This window comes from Amphiprion ocellaris, chromosome 23 (genome assembly GCF_022539595.1).
Source record: "Amphiprion ocellaris isolate individual 3 ecotype Okinawa chromosome 23, ASM2253959v1, whole genome shotgun sequence".
NCBI lineage: Eukaryota > Metazoa > Chordata > Actinopteri > Pomacentridae > Amphiprion > Amphiprion ocellaris.
This window is the reverse complement of record NC_072788.1, coordinates 14,316,544-14,332,760: the sequence shown is the minus strand read 5'-3', so window position 1 is coordinate 14,332,760 and position 16,217 is coordinate 14,316,544. Positions and strand designations below refer to the sequence as shown.

At 41.4% G+C, this 16,217-nt stretch overlaps 1 protein-coding gene across 2 annotated transcripts; it reads right to left on the bottom strand.

Annotated features, from left to right (window-relative positions):
• Positions 1–6,973: 6,973 nt before the first annotated feature.
• On the bottom strand, positions 6,974–15,081 carry si:dkey-185m8.2 (trichohyalin). Of its 2 annotated transcripts, none has more exons than XM_023287836.3 (3): positions 14,875–15,081; positions 13,762–14,586; positions 6,974–12,569 (listed from the first exon to the last, which is right to left on the bottom strand). In XM_023287836.3, exons 1-3 carry the CDS (start codon positions 14,921–14,923, stop codon positions 7,057–7,059), a joined length of 6,387 nt encoding a protein of 2,128 aa, XP_023143604.2. In that variant the 5' UTR covers positions 14,924–15,081; the 3' UTR covers positions 6,974–7,056. The 2 variants fall into 2 exon arrangements, with proteins under 2 accessions (XP_023143604.2, XP_023143605.2); XM_023287837.3 differs by having other exon boundaries at positions 13,762–14,538.
• Between the last annotated feature and the right edge of the window lie 1,136 nt (positions 15,082–16,217).

The following is a 16,217-nucleotide window of genomic DNA, read 5'->3' as shown; positions in this document are numbered from 1 at the left end:
AGAGCGTGAAGTGATGCAAATTGACAAACTATGAAACAGGGGAGAGCGAGAAAAGGGAGAGACATGGAAAACGGGGGCGGAGAAGGGAGAGAGGAGCTGACACAGGAGTGGTAATAGATTTGACTCAAAGACATGTTGCTCTGACTGTGTGGATTAAAATACAGAGCACAACTCTGTTTGTCTGACCCCAGGTCTCTACTCTGCTCCCTGTTCCACTATCTTTTTCTACCAAAGTTGTGTTGCTGAACAGCACTGCTGGGAACAAGCCCAGGAGCCCAAAGGGGTCTGGGGACTCAGTTTTGAACTGACTGTTAATGTCTAGTGTTGGAAAGTCAAATTTAATTAATACACGCCGGTCTTGACAACCATAAAATGAGCCAAAATGACTACAGAGAAATGCAAAAGGGTTATAAAGAGACACAAGATTAGTCGAAAGAAATGCAATGGTGCAATATTACTTCCAGCAGATGCCAAAAGAGCACAGAGGAGCACAAAAGTAACAAAAAAATTAAGTAACAGCAGAGATGTGCAATGCCAATGGCCACAACGAGACACAGAACAACTGCAAAGACACTCAAACTGACAACACAATGACTACAAGGCAATGCATAAAGGCCATAAAGTGACTATAAAGAGATGCATCTCGCTCCTATGTAGGATAGCTAGGGGGCTTTTTTACATGTATGTGCCCAGGAGTCTGCTGTCTTACAATCTATCCTTGCTTTCAACCCACATTGTCAGCCTGAAGTACCGGTTTTGATTTTCCCTCTTGGTTACAACTATATTCTCCTCCCCGTCCGCCGCCTCCTTCTTTTTTTTTCCTGCCATTCATCGACCTTCAGGCATCTGCCACCATGAGCCGATCAGGGGACGCTCACTTTGGACCAGAAATGTTCATAATCCCCTCATCTTGCATCCTGACCGTCCGCTGAACCCGACTCACAGCTCCGAGGAGGCCACTGAGACAGAGAAGCTCAATGTCAAAGATGGGAGGGAGGAACAGCAGGTTAGGCTTTTTCACATCCTCCACCGTAGTGCATTTCTAATGTCTTGAACTTGCATTGCCCCCCTTTGGTTTCGTTCTAGGGGAAAATATGGAGTACGTGACGTAGCATTTCAAGTAATTTCCCGATTATGTATAACATTTTCAACAGCGGTCAAGGCACAGGACAATGTTCCTCTTTGCACCGAATGTCCAGATCATGTTGAGGGCAGCTTATCCGAGTCAAAGTGCTACTAAAAATATTTGTAGGACATTCCACATGAGAGCTTCTGCCTTTAGCACATAGTAAAAAATACAATATTTTATTCATGCTGCAAGATACATACTGTGTCGCTTTCCTTGTCAAAGGCCCTCTTCAGATATCTCACTGAATAAATAAAATGTAGATGTATCTTTTTTCTTTTACAGCAGGCGGAAGAAACTCATCGTATCTAGATAATGTCTCGCAGTGTCTTTAAGTTCAAAAGGGCCTTGAAGAAAACGTGACTTACAGCCCTGAAAAATGAATCCCTGAGGAGGCATCATAACTCAATGGAACATAAGAGGGAACCTAAACACACAAAACATCAAATAGAGAATCCTTCCACAGACAGGGTTATACAGTTTGCAGTGCATGAAATTTCTGCAAATAAAGAAGCAATATTAAAAGGTTTTATCAGTTTGCCGGATACATACATTTAAAAATCCTTTATATTCAACTTAAAGATTAAAACAAAACCTCCAAGTTCAGATACAACCTGTAATTTTAAACAGTTTTTAAAGGTTTGCAGTATACATTTCACTCGGCTCATTCAGCTTCTTTACTGTGTGCCACACTGGATATGAATACTGTCTGAGTTTGACTTGCAACACACTCTGACAGCTGCTTGCATCGGACTTGATCGGCCAATCGTCTTGGCTGCCGCCAGGCCCTCAGCCAATAGGACGGCACCGAGGCCTCGGGGGGTGTGTCTCATTAGCTAGATTCCAGGACCTGGCTCTGGCCCACTGGATGCACTCAGTCGGAAAGGATGCAGTCCAGAGGGGGATTCATCATTTTCAGCATCGTCTCTTCTTCCTTCCTCTCTCTCTCCTCCCTCTTCAGGAGAAGAAGTTAAATACACAGAGCCGGAAACCTGCCAAAAGCATGGAACAAATCATCAGTCTTTTCTAGTTTTTAAAAAAAATCTATACAAACTTTAATTAATGAATAATCTGTAGTATATAAATACCTTCTAACATCTATAGAAACCTACAGTATCAGCTCATTTCACACATCATGATGCAATGTGTCATCTGTACGTGTTTTATGGACCTCTCTTGCTTTACAACTGCTTTGGGTATAGACTTTGTTTTCCCAAAACACAGACATTTCCTGATAATTGACGTGTATCATCGAAACAAAACCTGCAATTCTTATTCACCGCCACCTTCCATACGCACAGTTAAAATATGAACAATTCATAAACAAGAACTCGTGTTTAAGGATCAGCTGAAGTTTCCGTGTCTGCTCTCTCAGACATCTGGCCACCTCTTTACCACAGCAGGAACATTTTGTGCTTCTTTGGCCCTTCCTCACACTGAAACTATTTTGGGTACCGACTCCAGAGGGCCTGTGTGGGATCATGGGTGATTTACGTAACTGGTTGAAGCGGTACTTCTAATTCTGAAAGGCTAACGTTATCTAAATGTATCCCCTGGGAGGTGGCGGAGGTGGTGGACTTGGGCACAGCAGGGAAAGACCTGAAAGTCCTCATGGTCCATCAGGTTCAATATAAATCCTTGCCCTCAAGGGACCAGCGCTGACCTTTGCAACCAAGATCATGCAAATACCTACCTGGATGTCACATAGTTTGTTGGCATCTCAGACCTACCAGAAAAAGGAAGTAATATGATTAACGCACCAAAATGTATTGTGAAATCAGAATAATATTCACCTAGAAAATCTATGAGCGCCAATTTTTTAATAACACACCTTTTGTCAGGTGTAACTAATCGCTTTATTAATGATTAATTGGTGATTTCTGATGCTTTAGCAATTAGTTGCAAGCTATTAATGAGAAGATTCAAATAGCTTATAACTAACCTATAAATTATTAGTAGAATTAGATAACATGAATTCATTTTACTGCTTATAAATCCCTCATAAAGGGAATGACAACAAAGGGATTCACATAGTTTAACGGTAAGATTTTTCTTATGTTGATAACCACAAAGAAAATGAGGTTTAAATTAACTTGCTACATAAATAAACAGGTTAATTCAGAGCAAGACTTGAATTAAGTTTACTAAAATGCCAACTCACATGCAAGAAAATCATATTTTTTGTTGAGATTAACTGGCACAGAGCAAAAATAATACCTTTTAAAAATAATCTCCTCTGGTATTCTTTATGTATTTTATTTTTTCTGTAGTGATACTTCCACTACAAAATGCACAACCACAATGTAGTTTATCATAAACTAGCACCAGACTGCCGTGCTAATTACTGTGAGTCCGTATTAAACCTGGCATATTAAAGCCACTTGAATATTAATGGAGGTGTTAAAGCGGAATCACATTTATTTCCTTCCTGGGTCAAGTACTGAGAAGAAAAAACTGTGTTGGAAAGACCATTATTCAAATGAGAGTGCACAGTCCTTAATAGAAATCAGCCAAACCATTAACTTCTGTTTTAACACAGCCTGGTAATTTTGTTTCCAACATTTGTAGACATGATTGACTGGTGCTGTTCCTGTCTATTGTGGTGCATGTAAATGTGGCCCCATCCATATTTCCCAAAAAGCCTCATTCAGGACCTTAAAAAGCTCCAAATAAAGATAAATTAGGGTTACCATGTTGCCTTAATCTGAACTAATGCCGGCTAAAACCGAAATGAGTGCCCAAGAGTGGTTTCATCAGCCAATGTTTGCACCATTCAGCGTGACAATGCTGATGTGGAACAAGAATTCACCTTTGAACTCACAGATATAGGGATGATTTTTGTTTCCTGAATGGCCTCGGATGGAAAGAAGAAAGAGCATGATGGCTTTGGGGATCATAGTTCACTTGAAAAACACATTTTGCAAGCTTGTACTTTTATGGTCCTTGACTTTTAGATCATCATTTTGTCTCAGTCAGGTTCAGGAATATGTGCAGAGAAGCCTGAAAAACAACTTAAAACATAAAAAGAAACACCCACATATTCAGTAGTTTTTTTGTTCCAACATCAGATATGTGAAATTGCCACACTTAGGGAAATACTAAATGAAATATGCTTTATTGCTTACAGATTAGTGAGAAAATGACACGTTCATGGCTGTGTGTGAGCAAAAAATGCAAGACTGCTGCTCGCAGTCTGGTAGGTTAGCTTAGCTTTCCATGGTGTAGACATTTTCACATTTTGGTTTTCTTGCAGAAAAGCAAGATAGAAACTGTCCATTAGGAAGCATTAAACATGCTGGTAAAAGGTTTTTGTTACGTTTGAACAGAGTCCGGTTTCGCTGTTATCAGTATTTATGCTAGGCTAGGCTAACAGACTGTAACTTTATATTTAGCTAATGCGCAGAGTTTCCTGCTTTTGACAAGGTTCCTAGCATTTATAGCGCAGCAAATATTCAGACTTTAATTCCATATATTCCGAGTTTCATTATATATATTCGGAGTTTCATTCCATATATGCAGAATTCCAGATTCTATATATTTATATATAATTTCCTAAATGGCATTCCATATATATATATATATATATATATATATATATATATATATATATATATATATATATATATATATATATATGTACACCCTTGTCAAGTGTTGCGTTAACAACAATCACAATAGTGGACAATGATTAACTGTTTTTAAATCGCACCTTGCCATAGATGACCAGAGAAAGATGTCATCAGACTTTCAGAACACTGGATGCTGGCATCCATAGAACCAGTGACAGCCTCATTAACTCTGTACATCATGCAAACCGTGTTGTTTCTGACTCACGATTTTTGGTCTTTGTTTCCACTCTGGATCTGCTCATTATTATTTAGTGTGTACTTGGTTGTTTTATGGTGTCCATTCTGTCGTAGAGATGACAATTTCTATTTTTTTCAGTGCATCTACAGACTGGTAACAAATTAAAGGAGAAACCAACATCAGATGTCTAAAGTGTTGGGCCTCTAGGTGCCACCAGAACAGTTTCAGTGTTCATTAGCATTGATTATCTCAATCTCTGAACTCTGTGGGCTGGACGAATGTCATTCTTTCAAAAGACATTCCCTCATTTGGTGTTTTGATAAGCGTTATCTAACACGTCAGCCAAAAATCTGTTGTAGGTGTCCAACTGGGTTGAGATTTAGTGACTGTGAAGGCCATAACATATGATTCACATCATTTTCGTACTCATCAAACCGCTCAGTGACTCCTCATGCCTCGTATTTGGAAGTGTTCCTGGATGACACTGCTCTGGTCAGGACAGAAATGTTTCATTATAGGATAAATGTGATCACCCAGAACAACTTTGTGTTGCTTTGCAGTGACCATTCCTCTGAGGGGAAAAATTAACCAAAACCAAGCCAACAAAATGCCCCCAACAGCAGAACAGAGCCGCCAGATCACCTCCCTGCACGGCTTTAACGGTTCAAGCTTTTCTTATGGACTGCAATTGTCCCCCATCTCTATCTGTATGAATCTATTTAGCTTTGGTCTTGCAGAGCTGTCCAGGTCAACTCCAAACCTATGTAAAGCATTTAAAATTAAACCACGTGGATGGCAGTTTTGTTTTTTTTTTTTTAAATTTTGCAGACAACCATCTAATCAATCTGAGCTTACAATCAAGAAATCGCATGCTGCGATATTCTAAATGATATATGATAAATCGAAGGATTTAAAAATGAAAACGAGCATTCCTTATAGGATATCAGGGCAGACTATGTCTTGGATACCTGATATCTGTAAATCATTATGAAAATTATGTCTGCATCAGCTGCAATTTGGCAACTTTTTTTTCTTCTTAATTTCTCCCCAGACGCTTTGAAAACAGTCCCACCCTGCAGAGATGATCAAAGAAGCAGAGATCCATCTTGACACAACACCCTCTCATCTCGCCTCTAAAGGCAGCTCACATTGAATGGACAGATTAAAAAACATTGCTGCCATGTTAGATACAGACCAGCACTCACTCTCCATAATTATTAGCCTGATGATTGCACACGAGTGTTTTTGGATGCTGCATCTGGCTCCGTGGATGATGGAAGTTGTTGTATATATCAAGCCGCATTTTTCCTGGCTGTCAAAAATTGCATTCTGAGAAAGCCGTACTACTCTCATCAAGAGTCATAATTTACTTGTCAAAGCAGGAGTCCTCTCAGCGTGCGGGAGGCTCCCTGGGGTTATAATTGCGAGACGGTTTGGTTCTCCTGAAATGCCTCCAGTCAAGACGGAGCACAGGCCTGCTCGTCAGGCTTTGTGTACTCTTCCTTTTAAAAGTAGCCATTTACACAGAAAAATGGTAAAACATGGTTAAAAAAATATCTGACTAGCTCCACTATACTTTCACCATCTACTCTTCAGGATTTGTGACTTGCAACGCTGATTACTTTGGAAATCTCTACACTGACACAAGGTCCCCATCTTGTGGAGAAAACATGAAAGTCTCCTAATAGGTGACGGTACAGGTCAGCTAAGGTTTGTCTGAAAAATCATGCTGGATTTAGAGCCTATGCAGAATTACATATGGTCTTTGAGAGTAATGAATAAATCTTGAATATTTATGAATCATTTGGTCAGTAAGATGTTAACTGTGTGTGTTTCCACTGCATTTTAGTGAACTTTTTGCTCTGCTACTGTTGTTTTGTCAGGATTTCACAATAAAAGACCCGTGATATGCTTAAAATACACAATGTCAATGTCCAGTTGAGGCCTTTGTTAGATGTAGCAGTGATACAGGGAGTAATTTCCAATTTCAAAATGAATGTAAATGTGTGCTACCAAAATTAATATGCAAGAATTTCTTCATTTCTAGTTAAATTTAATCAAATATATCCACATAAGAAAAAACACAGTTTTACATGATAAATTCATTAATTTTCATTACAGTTTTACAACAAAAACTGCTCTCTTCCGTTCAGAGCAACTATGTCATCTATCTTCTCAAATAATCCTTCGATCATGGAGTTGTTGTTCTTGCTGTTTAACACATGATACCTTCCCCCACATCTCTCTACAAGCCCCATCAGTTCTCCGTTCCTCAGGATATGCTGCTCTGCGCTTTCCCCTAAAATCTCCCCCCATGTGAACAGCACCAGTGTGCGTTGCCAAACCTCTTCCCCGAGCAAACTCATGTGTTCCTCAATGGCTCTTCTGTACTTCTGTGTGCAGGTTAAGAAGGTGGGTATGAGCAGGAGGACGATGTGAGGACCTGGGTGACACCAGGAAGAGCTGTCCAGAATGCTTTTCCGTTGAAACACGTTTGTGGGATCGGGTCCGTCTCGCCACCTCAGACCGAGTGGTTCGGCCACAGCGAGACGTCGTCCAGCTATCTCTCCTCTCCAAGGCCTGAAGGTAGATCTGTCGAATTTGGACACTTCTCCGCCCAGCATGGTGACTCCAGCTGGGGAGCGAGAAGACCAGGTCTCCCCAAGAACCACCACTCTCAGATCTGATCCAGGAGAGTCTTTGTTGTTTGTTGTTCCTCGACTCAGAGACTTGAAATCACTGATAACCTTTCCACTTTCCACTTTTGTCCTCCTTCCTCTTATCCCTTCCTTTCCATCCATCATTTCTTTTAGTGTTTCAAGGTGACAGTTGTTGCTGCTCTCTGTGTCTGACAATGCTGTTTTCATCCTCTGATCCTCCCTATCCTTTGCGCTTTCTTCTTTATCTGACTCTTTTCCTCTTCCCTTTTCTCTAAACTCGCTGACTTCTTGGTACATTAAAGGTGAACTGTCTGCAGAGCTCTCAGCGGCAGCCGTCAGATCGAAAGAATCCCTCTCAAACACGTTATCATCAGGCATGTCTTGTCCATTCTCGAAACCTCTTTGCTGCCTTTTGCACAACTCTCCCTCCCGTTCTTTAAGATTCTGCTCCCATTTGCTCAATTTTTGAAGTGATTCCTTCAGATTTTTCTCCTTGTTGTGAAGTTCCTCCTTTAACAAAGCTAGATCTCTTCCCATCTCATCTAACTGCTGCGTTGTAGAGTTCACATGCTCGTTTTGTATCTGCAGCTCTGACTTCCAGTTGAGCAACTCCTGTTCTTCATTTTTTAGGAGGTGCTCCTTATCTTTCAGCTCCTTCCCTTGATGCTTCAGTCCTTTCACCTTCTTCTGCAGATCTTGGCCATGACAGCTGAGCTCCCTCTGTTTGCCCTCCAGAGCTTTAAGTAAGCTCTCTAGCTCCATTTCTTTTTTCTCAACATTCTGCGCTCTCAAATTCACTTCACGCTGCTCACGTTTGTCTTTCTCCTCTTGCTCTTTTTGTCTTCTCTCTAGATTCGCTTCCAGTTTTCTGAGTTCTTCTTCCTTACCTTCCAACTTTATCTCTTTTCCAACAAGTTCTTCTTGTTTTGCATCAAGGTCATGTCCTCTTTTGTTCAGCTCTTCTTCATTTCTACTCAGAACTTGTTCCCTTGTTAAGAAATTTTCCTCATCCCTCATTCTCTGGTCACTTTCTTTCTGCATCAGCTGTTTCTCAAAATGCTCTCTCAACTCTTTCACCTGCTTCTCACTGTTGCCTTCTCTTTCCTTCATTATTTCTATCTCTTCTTGTAGTTTGTCGTTGGCCTCCTTTAATGCTTTCACCTCCACATCCCGTTCTTTCATAATAGTTTGGATTTCAGCCTCGATGCTCTTCACTTTCTCTTCACATCCCCTGAGATGTTTCCTAACTTCTTCTTCACTCTCCTCCTTCATCTCCTCACATTTAATTCTAAGATTGTCTGCCTCTTTCCTCATCTTCTCATTTTGTTCCTGCAGCTCCTCAACCCTCTTTTGACTTTCCTCGTATTTCTCAGTGGCGACCAAAATGCTTTGCTGCTTCTCTTGCTCCAAGCGACTTATAGTGCTTTCCTTCTCCTTTGCAACTGATTCAATGTTCTCGTTTTTTCTCGCAATCTCATTTTCATATTCCTGAATCATGCTCGTCATTTCCTTTTCCATCTTGCTGGTGAGACCCTTCAGCTCTGACTTCGTTTGCTCGATAGTTAGCCTCAGCTGGACGATCTCCTTCTCATTTTCAGTGTCTCTTTGCTGCAGGCGGCCAAGCTCTTCTTCTTTCTCCTGCAGTTTTTCTATCATTTCCTCATCTTTTTTCCTCTCCTGCTCTGTATGACGTTGCTGCATCTCAGTGATACTGGAGGCTTTGTTTTCATTGCTTTCTTTCAGCTCTTCCATTGCTTTTAAGTAGGCTGCACATGTCTTTTGCACCTCATCGATCTCACCGTCTCTCTGTGCAAGAAGACGATGCGCTTGTGTTATTTCTTTTGTTTTCTCATCAATGATTTCTTGCAGCTTCTTCATCTCACTTGCTTCTCGCTCCTCTTTCTTCTTCTGCTCTTCCCTCCATCTTGCCTCTGTGGAGTCGGCCTGCTGCTTGATGCTTTCAACCTCAGTTTCCTTTTCTTTCAGTTGTCTCTCCATGTCATTTAAAAGCTGTTGCTTGATCTCCTCCATCTCTCTTTCTCTGTCTTGCAGTCGTTGCTGTGCCTCTTTCTTTTGGCTTAGAATAATTTCCCCTCTCTCTTCTTCTTTTCTTTGCAGGATTTCATCTATATCGTTTATGTGCTGTTTTAACTTTTCTATCGTTCTGTTGTTTTCTGCTAAGGATTGCTCCATCTGTCTCTTGTGAGTTAAGCTGAATCTTTCTTTTTCCTCTTCGCTTCGGTGCAGTTGTTTCTCAAGCTCTTTTAAGGACTCTTTCATCACTTCTATTTCTCTCCCACTTTCTTCCAGTCTTTCCTCCATGTCTTCTTTGTATTTTAAATGATCGATTTCTTTCTTTTGCAGTTTTTCTGTCATTTCTTTGGCGTTTGATTCCAATTCCTTGATTTCCTTTTCCTTTTCTTTCACTTGTTGCTCCATTGCTTTCTTGTATTTTAAATTTTCTTTTTCTTTCTCTTCCTTTTCTTGCAGCTTCTCCTTCATTTCTGTAATGTGCAGTTTCATCTCCTCAATCTCGTTGGTCTTTTCCTCCACTGTTTGCTCCATCTCCCTCCTGCATCTTTCTTTTTCCTTTTCACTTTCTTCAATTTCACTCCTGAGTTGGCATCTTACCTCCTCTGTTAGTCTGTCTCTCTCTTGCAGCTTTTGCAACATGCACTTTTCATGATTTTGATTCATCATTTCCTTCTCTTTCATGTTTTCTAACTTCATGTGTTCTACCTGGGCGGCATACTTTTGTTCTAAGTCTCTTATCTCTCTTTGTCTTTCCTGCAATTGTTTCTCTACTTCATTTGCGAGCTGTTGTTTCAGCTCCTCTGTCTCTCTTTGTCTCTCTTTCTCCATGTGCCTTAATTTTTCAGAATACTGTTGTTGAATCTTTTCTACATCCTCCTGCTTTTGTTTCACTTTTGTTGTAATTTCCCCCTCATGTTCAGCTCTCTGTGCCTCCATCAGTTTTACCATTTCATTCATTTTTAATGTCATCTCTTCCCGATGCCACAGTTTCAATGCCTGTAGCTCTTTCTCTTTCACTTGCATCTGATGTTCTGTGTCTTTTTTGTGATTTAGATGAATAGCCTCCTTGTCTTTTTCATTTTCAAGCATTCTTGCTTCCATTTGAGCAATGTGCTTTTGTTCTATCCCTGCTATCTCTTTGTTTTTTGCTTGCACATGTTCCTTATTTTCTTTAGCAAACTGCTCTGTCAGCTCTGCAATCCGTCTTTGTTTTTCTCGCTGTGCGTCCCTCATTTCATCGTTGTGCTGTTGTTTGAGCTTTTCCATATCGTTTGCGTTTTCTCTCAGCTTCTTCTGAAATTCTTGTTGTTGCTGGACCTTTAGTTTTTCCATCTGACCTATTTTTCTGGCCAGCTCTTCCTGATGCTGCAGTTTTATGTTTTTTATCTCAGTTTCTTTGTCCTGCATTTTGCTCTCCATCTCTTTTTCATGCTTTGATTTCAGTTGTTCAAATTTACTCTCCATATCTTCTTCATGTTGTTTTATTTTGTCTAGAGTTCTCTGCTTTTCCTCTGAGGCTTTCTTTCTCAGCTCCTCCAGCTCTTCATCTTTTTCAAGCAATTTTGTTTCCATTATCCCTCTTAGTTTTTCCTCCACCTCTGCCATCGCCTGTTTTTTTTCTTGTGCTTTCCTCTCAAGTGAATCATCATAGTGTATTATAGTTTGTTTCATTTCTTCCTTTAAAGAATCAAGTTTTTCAATACACTCAGCTTTCTCTTTCTTTAGCAGCTCTGTAGTTCCCTCCAATTTCTCAAATTCCTTCTTCCATTCTTGTTTCTTCACTCTAATGGCTTCGTCTCTTTGCTTTCTCTCATGTTCGATTTCAACACTGGCGCGCTCAAGGTCGAGAAGCTTTAGTTGTTGCTCATCGGTTCTTTCCTTCAGCTCCTCAATTTCTCTCTCTTTTAGTTCCAAGTTCAGCATCATTTCATCCCTTTCTCGTCGACTTTGGTTCAGTGCTACACGGATTCTCTCATTTTCTATGCTCAAATCCTGAATTTCTCTCTCTCTGTCCTCTGTCAGCCACCGCATCCTCTCCTCAAGTTCGCCCATATCGTTCCTCCTTTCGCCAGCCCTCCTGTCCTCATCCTCCTCTTCTTCCTTTTGAATGTCGGCCTTCCCTGGCGATTTCACCTTCTTCTTTCTGTCAAAGAACCATCTGATGCTCTTCATCTCCCTCTCTCTCATGTTCTTCAGCTCTGCCTCCTGACGAAGCATCTTATCTCCGATCTCCTTCAGGCGCTGGTTGAACTTTTCGTTCCTTTGTCGGCTCAAATCCCTGACTTCCAGAACCAAACGGGAGAAAGCTTCACACCTGTTCATTGTTGCCATCTTTTCCACTTTCTCCAGGAGCTCCGTCAATGTAGCGGGGCCTCCTCTTCCTCCTCCATCTACGCTGCTGATGACATGGTATCTGCTCCTGCACTTCTCCAGCAGCCACTGCAGGTCTCTGCCTCCACTCTGGATGTGCTGCTCGATATCCACCCCCTCTCGAAGCTGATCTCCGTGGGTGAACAGCAGGATGGTGTGCCTCCAAACGCCCTCACCCAGGAGCTCCAGATGTTCCCTCACATGTCCTGCGCTCACCAGTGTGTCCACTCTCAGAGTCAGCAGGAGAGCGTGAGGCCCTGGAGGACACAAGGCCACGCTACAGACGATCTCCCTCTTCACCCGCTCAGGTGTAGCACCAGCCACACCTGCCTCCCAGCCAGGTGTGTCCACCACAGTCACCAGCCGCATGGCCACCTCTGCCTGCTGACGGATGCACTCCTCCGTTACTGCCCCCGCATGGAAGAAGTCCATCTTTCCCAGGATGGTGTTCCCAGCAGAACTCTTCCCAGTTTCACGCTCGCCCAAAAGAACCAGCCTGACCTCAGGCAGACGTCGGGGAGCTTTGGAGAAGGACTGGTGGGCATCTAGCTCAGAGCCTTGAGGACCATCGCCTGGCAGGGAAAAAGGTACAGATCTTCAGTAAAAGCCTTTTCACACAATGTGTTCTGATACCAAAAAAAATAGCTATGATAAAGCTGCATTAATTGATGTTTTTGGCATTTAGGGGTCAAAACAAGCAGACAGAGCTTCCACCATTTTATTGGCTTACTAAATTGTTCATGTGTTTTGCTTTAAGAAAGTGCATTATTCATCTTCTTCTTAGTTTTCTTTCACCAGCTTGTTGCTAACTTTGTCTGCTGCTTGGTGCTGGGCAGGTAACCACAGTGAGTTTATCTGAGCTTGCATGCTGAAAATGAATGCCTTCAGTCAAAGATATTTTAAAATCTACAGTAAATATTTTAGTCATAAACCCAAAACTGGCACACTAAAACAGGTGTTATTCCCCACAGTTTCAGTAGTACATAATCAGCACTTTTGCCATTTGACTGGCAGAAAAAAACATAGTAAAACAAGATGACACATTTCAAAATTGCAACCCACTAATATATAAACCAATTTATTTGTCAGATGCAGACAAACATGAGCATTCAGTTTTAGATTTTTGGTTGATTTTATGTCTAATAGTTACTTTCATTTTAGCTCCATTTTAGCTCTGGTCCCCAAGTGAAATAACGTTGCCTTACTACAAGTCCAAGTCTTATTTCTGGCCACTTGACTCCTGAGAAAAAATATTTACTTGTAGTTGCTTAAAGTTCGACATTTTTTCCAGTTTGTTGCATTCTTTGTCTGCTGTTTGACACTAGACACATTGCATGTCTAAACGTCTTTTTTGTGAACATTGTTACATATATTTAATGAATTATATTAAAGTCAGCAACACAGGAAATGTTCAAGTCATAAAAGTAAGGCAATGACTCAGTGTCATTCATTTGATTCAGCAACTATATGAAAAATACAGTGATTCAGAAATATGATGACTTCATGTATGTATAACTGTATAACTCTCATTTCTGCAGAATGACAGCTGAAACAACGGACACTTAAATCAGAACAATAATAATAATCAGTCAGTTTTCTCAATACTTTGTGCATTATCAGTTTCAGTGTCATGTGGAATATTATTAATTACCTTAGATTCAGAAACATTGCCGTTATTTTTTTATTACCTCGTCTCGCCTCATCTCATCTCATCTTACTTGAGACTTGTGAAGTTTTATAAATAAAACAAACTGAAGAACTCACTCATGAGAGCGGCTTTGATGGTCCCTCTCTGCATCTGCGCCTCCATCTGCCGCTGCTTCTTTCTCCTCTCTCTGGCTCGTCTCTTTCCATCTGCCTCCAGACCCAGCAGGACTGTACTGTCCATCTCTAAATGGCTGCTCCCATCCTTCTTCCCATGAACCATCTCCTCCAGCTTCCTTATCAGCTCTTTCACTTGCATCTCATCCCCCTTGCTGCGGTTATTCACAACATGGTATCTGTTGCCACACTTCTTGAGGAGCCTCTGGAGCGCCGGGCCACTCGTCAGGATCCGTTGCTCCATGGACCCCAGGCCCAGTTCATCTCCTCTGGTGAACAGCACCATGGTGTGCTCCCACACTTCTTTTCCCAGCGGCTCCAGGTGCTGCTGTATCTCCAGGATGTAGTCATCTGTGACAGAAGCACAGGATCTCACAACCAGCAGCACAGCGTGAGGTCCAGGGGGACAAAGCGACACGCTCCGCAAGGTTTCTCTCCTCACCCAGTTGGGGGTGCTGTTCAGAGGGTAGTACCACTCCCACCCGGGTGTGTCCACCACTGTGACTTTTCTCCCCGAAACATCAGCTCGCCTTTTCACACACTCCTCTGTGGGCTTCCCGCTCTCGAACCCTCCTGCTACTCCCAGGATTGTGTTGCCTGCCGCGCTCTTCCCGGCTCCTTTCCTGCCCAGGAGGACCAGTCGAAGTTCTGGGAGAGCAGGGGGGGTGTTGTGGGAGGCAGGAGGAGGCCGTGAGTCCATGGCAGCCTGCAGACTCTCATCTATGAAGAAAGGGAGAAGTACTTCCTCAGTGCACCGTACTGGATAAGCTGAATAACACAAAACACAGAAACATGGCAGCAGTCAGACATCTAGTCACTACTTTACAATAAAAACAGTACTTGAAACCCTTTCTTCTACATCTACAACAGGACTGTTATATTTTACTGTCAAATTCTAGATTTATGAGAAAATACTTCAAGATTAAACTGCATTTACAATCAGAAAGTAAGGCATGTAATTATCAGCTCCACTAAGTTGCATCTGTTCAAGCTTTTTTTTTTCAAATTTATAGCACTTTACAAGCAAAATATGTAAAACATTGGAACTAAACTCACCACCATTTGTGACCGTGACTGGACTGCAGTTCTCATCTGTCGTGTCCATCACATCTACGTCCTCTTTGCTTCCTCTTGTCCTTCCTCTTCCTCTTTTTTGGTTCTTTTACAGGAAGAATTTCATCAGCATTGTGGCGAAAGATAACAGAAACACTTTGGTAGTTACAAGATCCAGCAGACTGAACACAGAAAGTCACAGACCCGCTCCGTCACGTGGCCGGTCTGTGGTTTGTTCTCATTCAAGATGACAGGAAGTTAGAAGGCGGCACGCTGAGCTGTCATGACACGCTTGTACCCGCACATGCTTGCAAAACACATACAGACGACTCATTATTGCACGTTCGTATGCTGCACACATGCATGTTAAAGAGTTGCAAAGATTCATTCATGTGTGCACATGTTGGACAAGCACAGAACAGGTGTATGAGTGTAAAGACACACAGATGCTTCCTTTAGCAGAACTGTGTAGCTCTGAACTGGCAGATGCTGTCCTGTGGTTAATGTGTGGAACTTCTGTTTCCTCTACCTACAAGTAAAATGATGCTCTTGTTGCTGCCGCCCTGAGAACTCAGTGCACTGCATTTAAAACATACATGCAAATAAACCAAAATAACACGCCAAGTAAGAATAAGTCTCATTTTATAATGGATAATGTGATGATATGAAACAGGAATGAGTAAATGATTAAATATTACAGTAGTGTGGGACTGAAGTTTCAAAATTCGAACTGAAAGTCAAATGAGGAAGCACATCTTTAATCTCGGTTATCAAAGCATCTAAACATACTGTGTGTTCCTCAGTGTGTTCACAGTTTCTTCAAAATGAAACCAATTATCTGTAACAGTTGTTAGTTTCAGAGTTTATTCTTGAAATTGGGAACAGCATTTGTGAAAAAATCCCACTCCAACTACATTTAGTAAGTTTCTGGAGCTCTGGATCGTATCACATGATCTTTATTGTAAGAAGGGCCTAACTTTTCGGCCGACATCAACAAGGACAATCCTTGATTTTCTCAGCAAAGTGTGAACATTAAATTATATACAATTCTAATGACAACTAGACCAGAACTAACTTTTTTTGAGTAGAACTGCTGTTATTGATTGTATACTCCTTATAACCCAAAATAATACTCTGCCTTTTCCACACGTCATCGTATTTACATCTTTAAATACAACAATATCAGAAAAACAACTAAATCAAGCAAAAATAAAAATTAGAATGATAGTGACATGAATTTGTGATCTGTAATTCATCATAGTGTGAAACAGAGGTGCATTAGTCGTCTAACAGTTGTTGTATTGTGTGAAGAGCCAGTATGCTTTCATCAGACCTGTGGTTAGAGC

What these genes read in the sequence shown, in the direction of transcription:
- si:dkey-185m8.2 (XM_023287836.3), bottom strand. Translation starts at nt 14,923, where the DNA reads ATGGACACGACAGATGAGAACTGCAGTCCAGTCACGGTCACAAATGGT. An exon ending in AGTCACGGTCACAAATGGTG is followed by an intron (nt 14,587 to 14,874) that starts GTGAGTTTAGTT and finishes TGTGTTATTCAG; the next exon opens with CTTATCCAGTACGGTGCACT. An exon ending in CATCAAAGCCGCTCTCATGA is followed by an intron (nt 12,570 to 13,761) that starts GTGAGTTCTTCA and finishes TTTCCCTGCCAG; the next exon opens with GCGATGGTCCTCAAGGCTCT.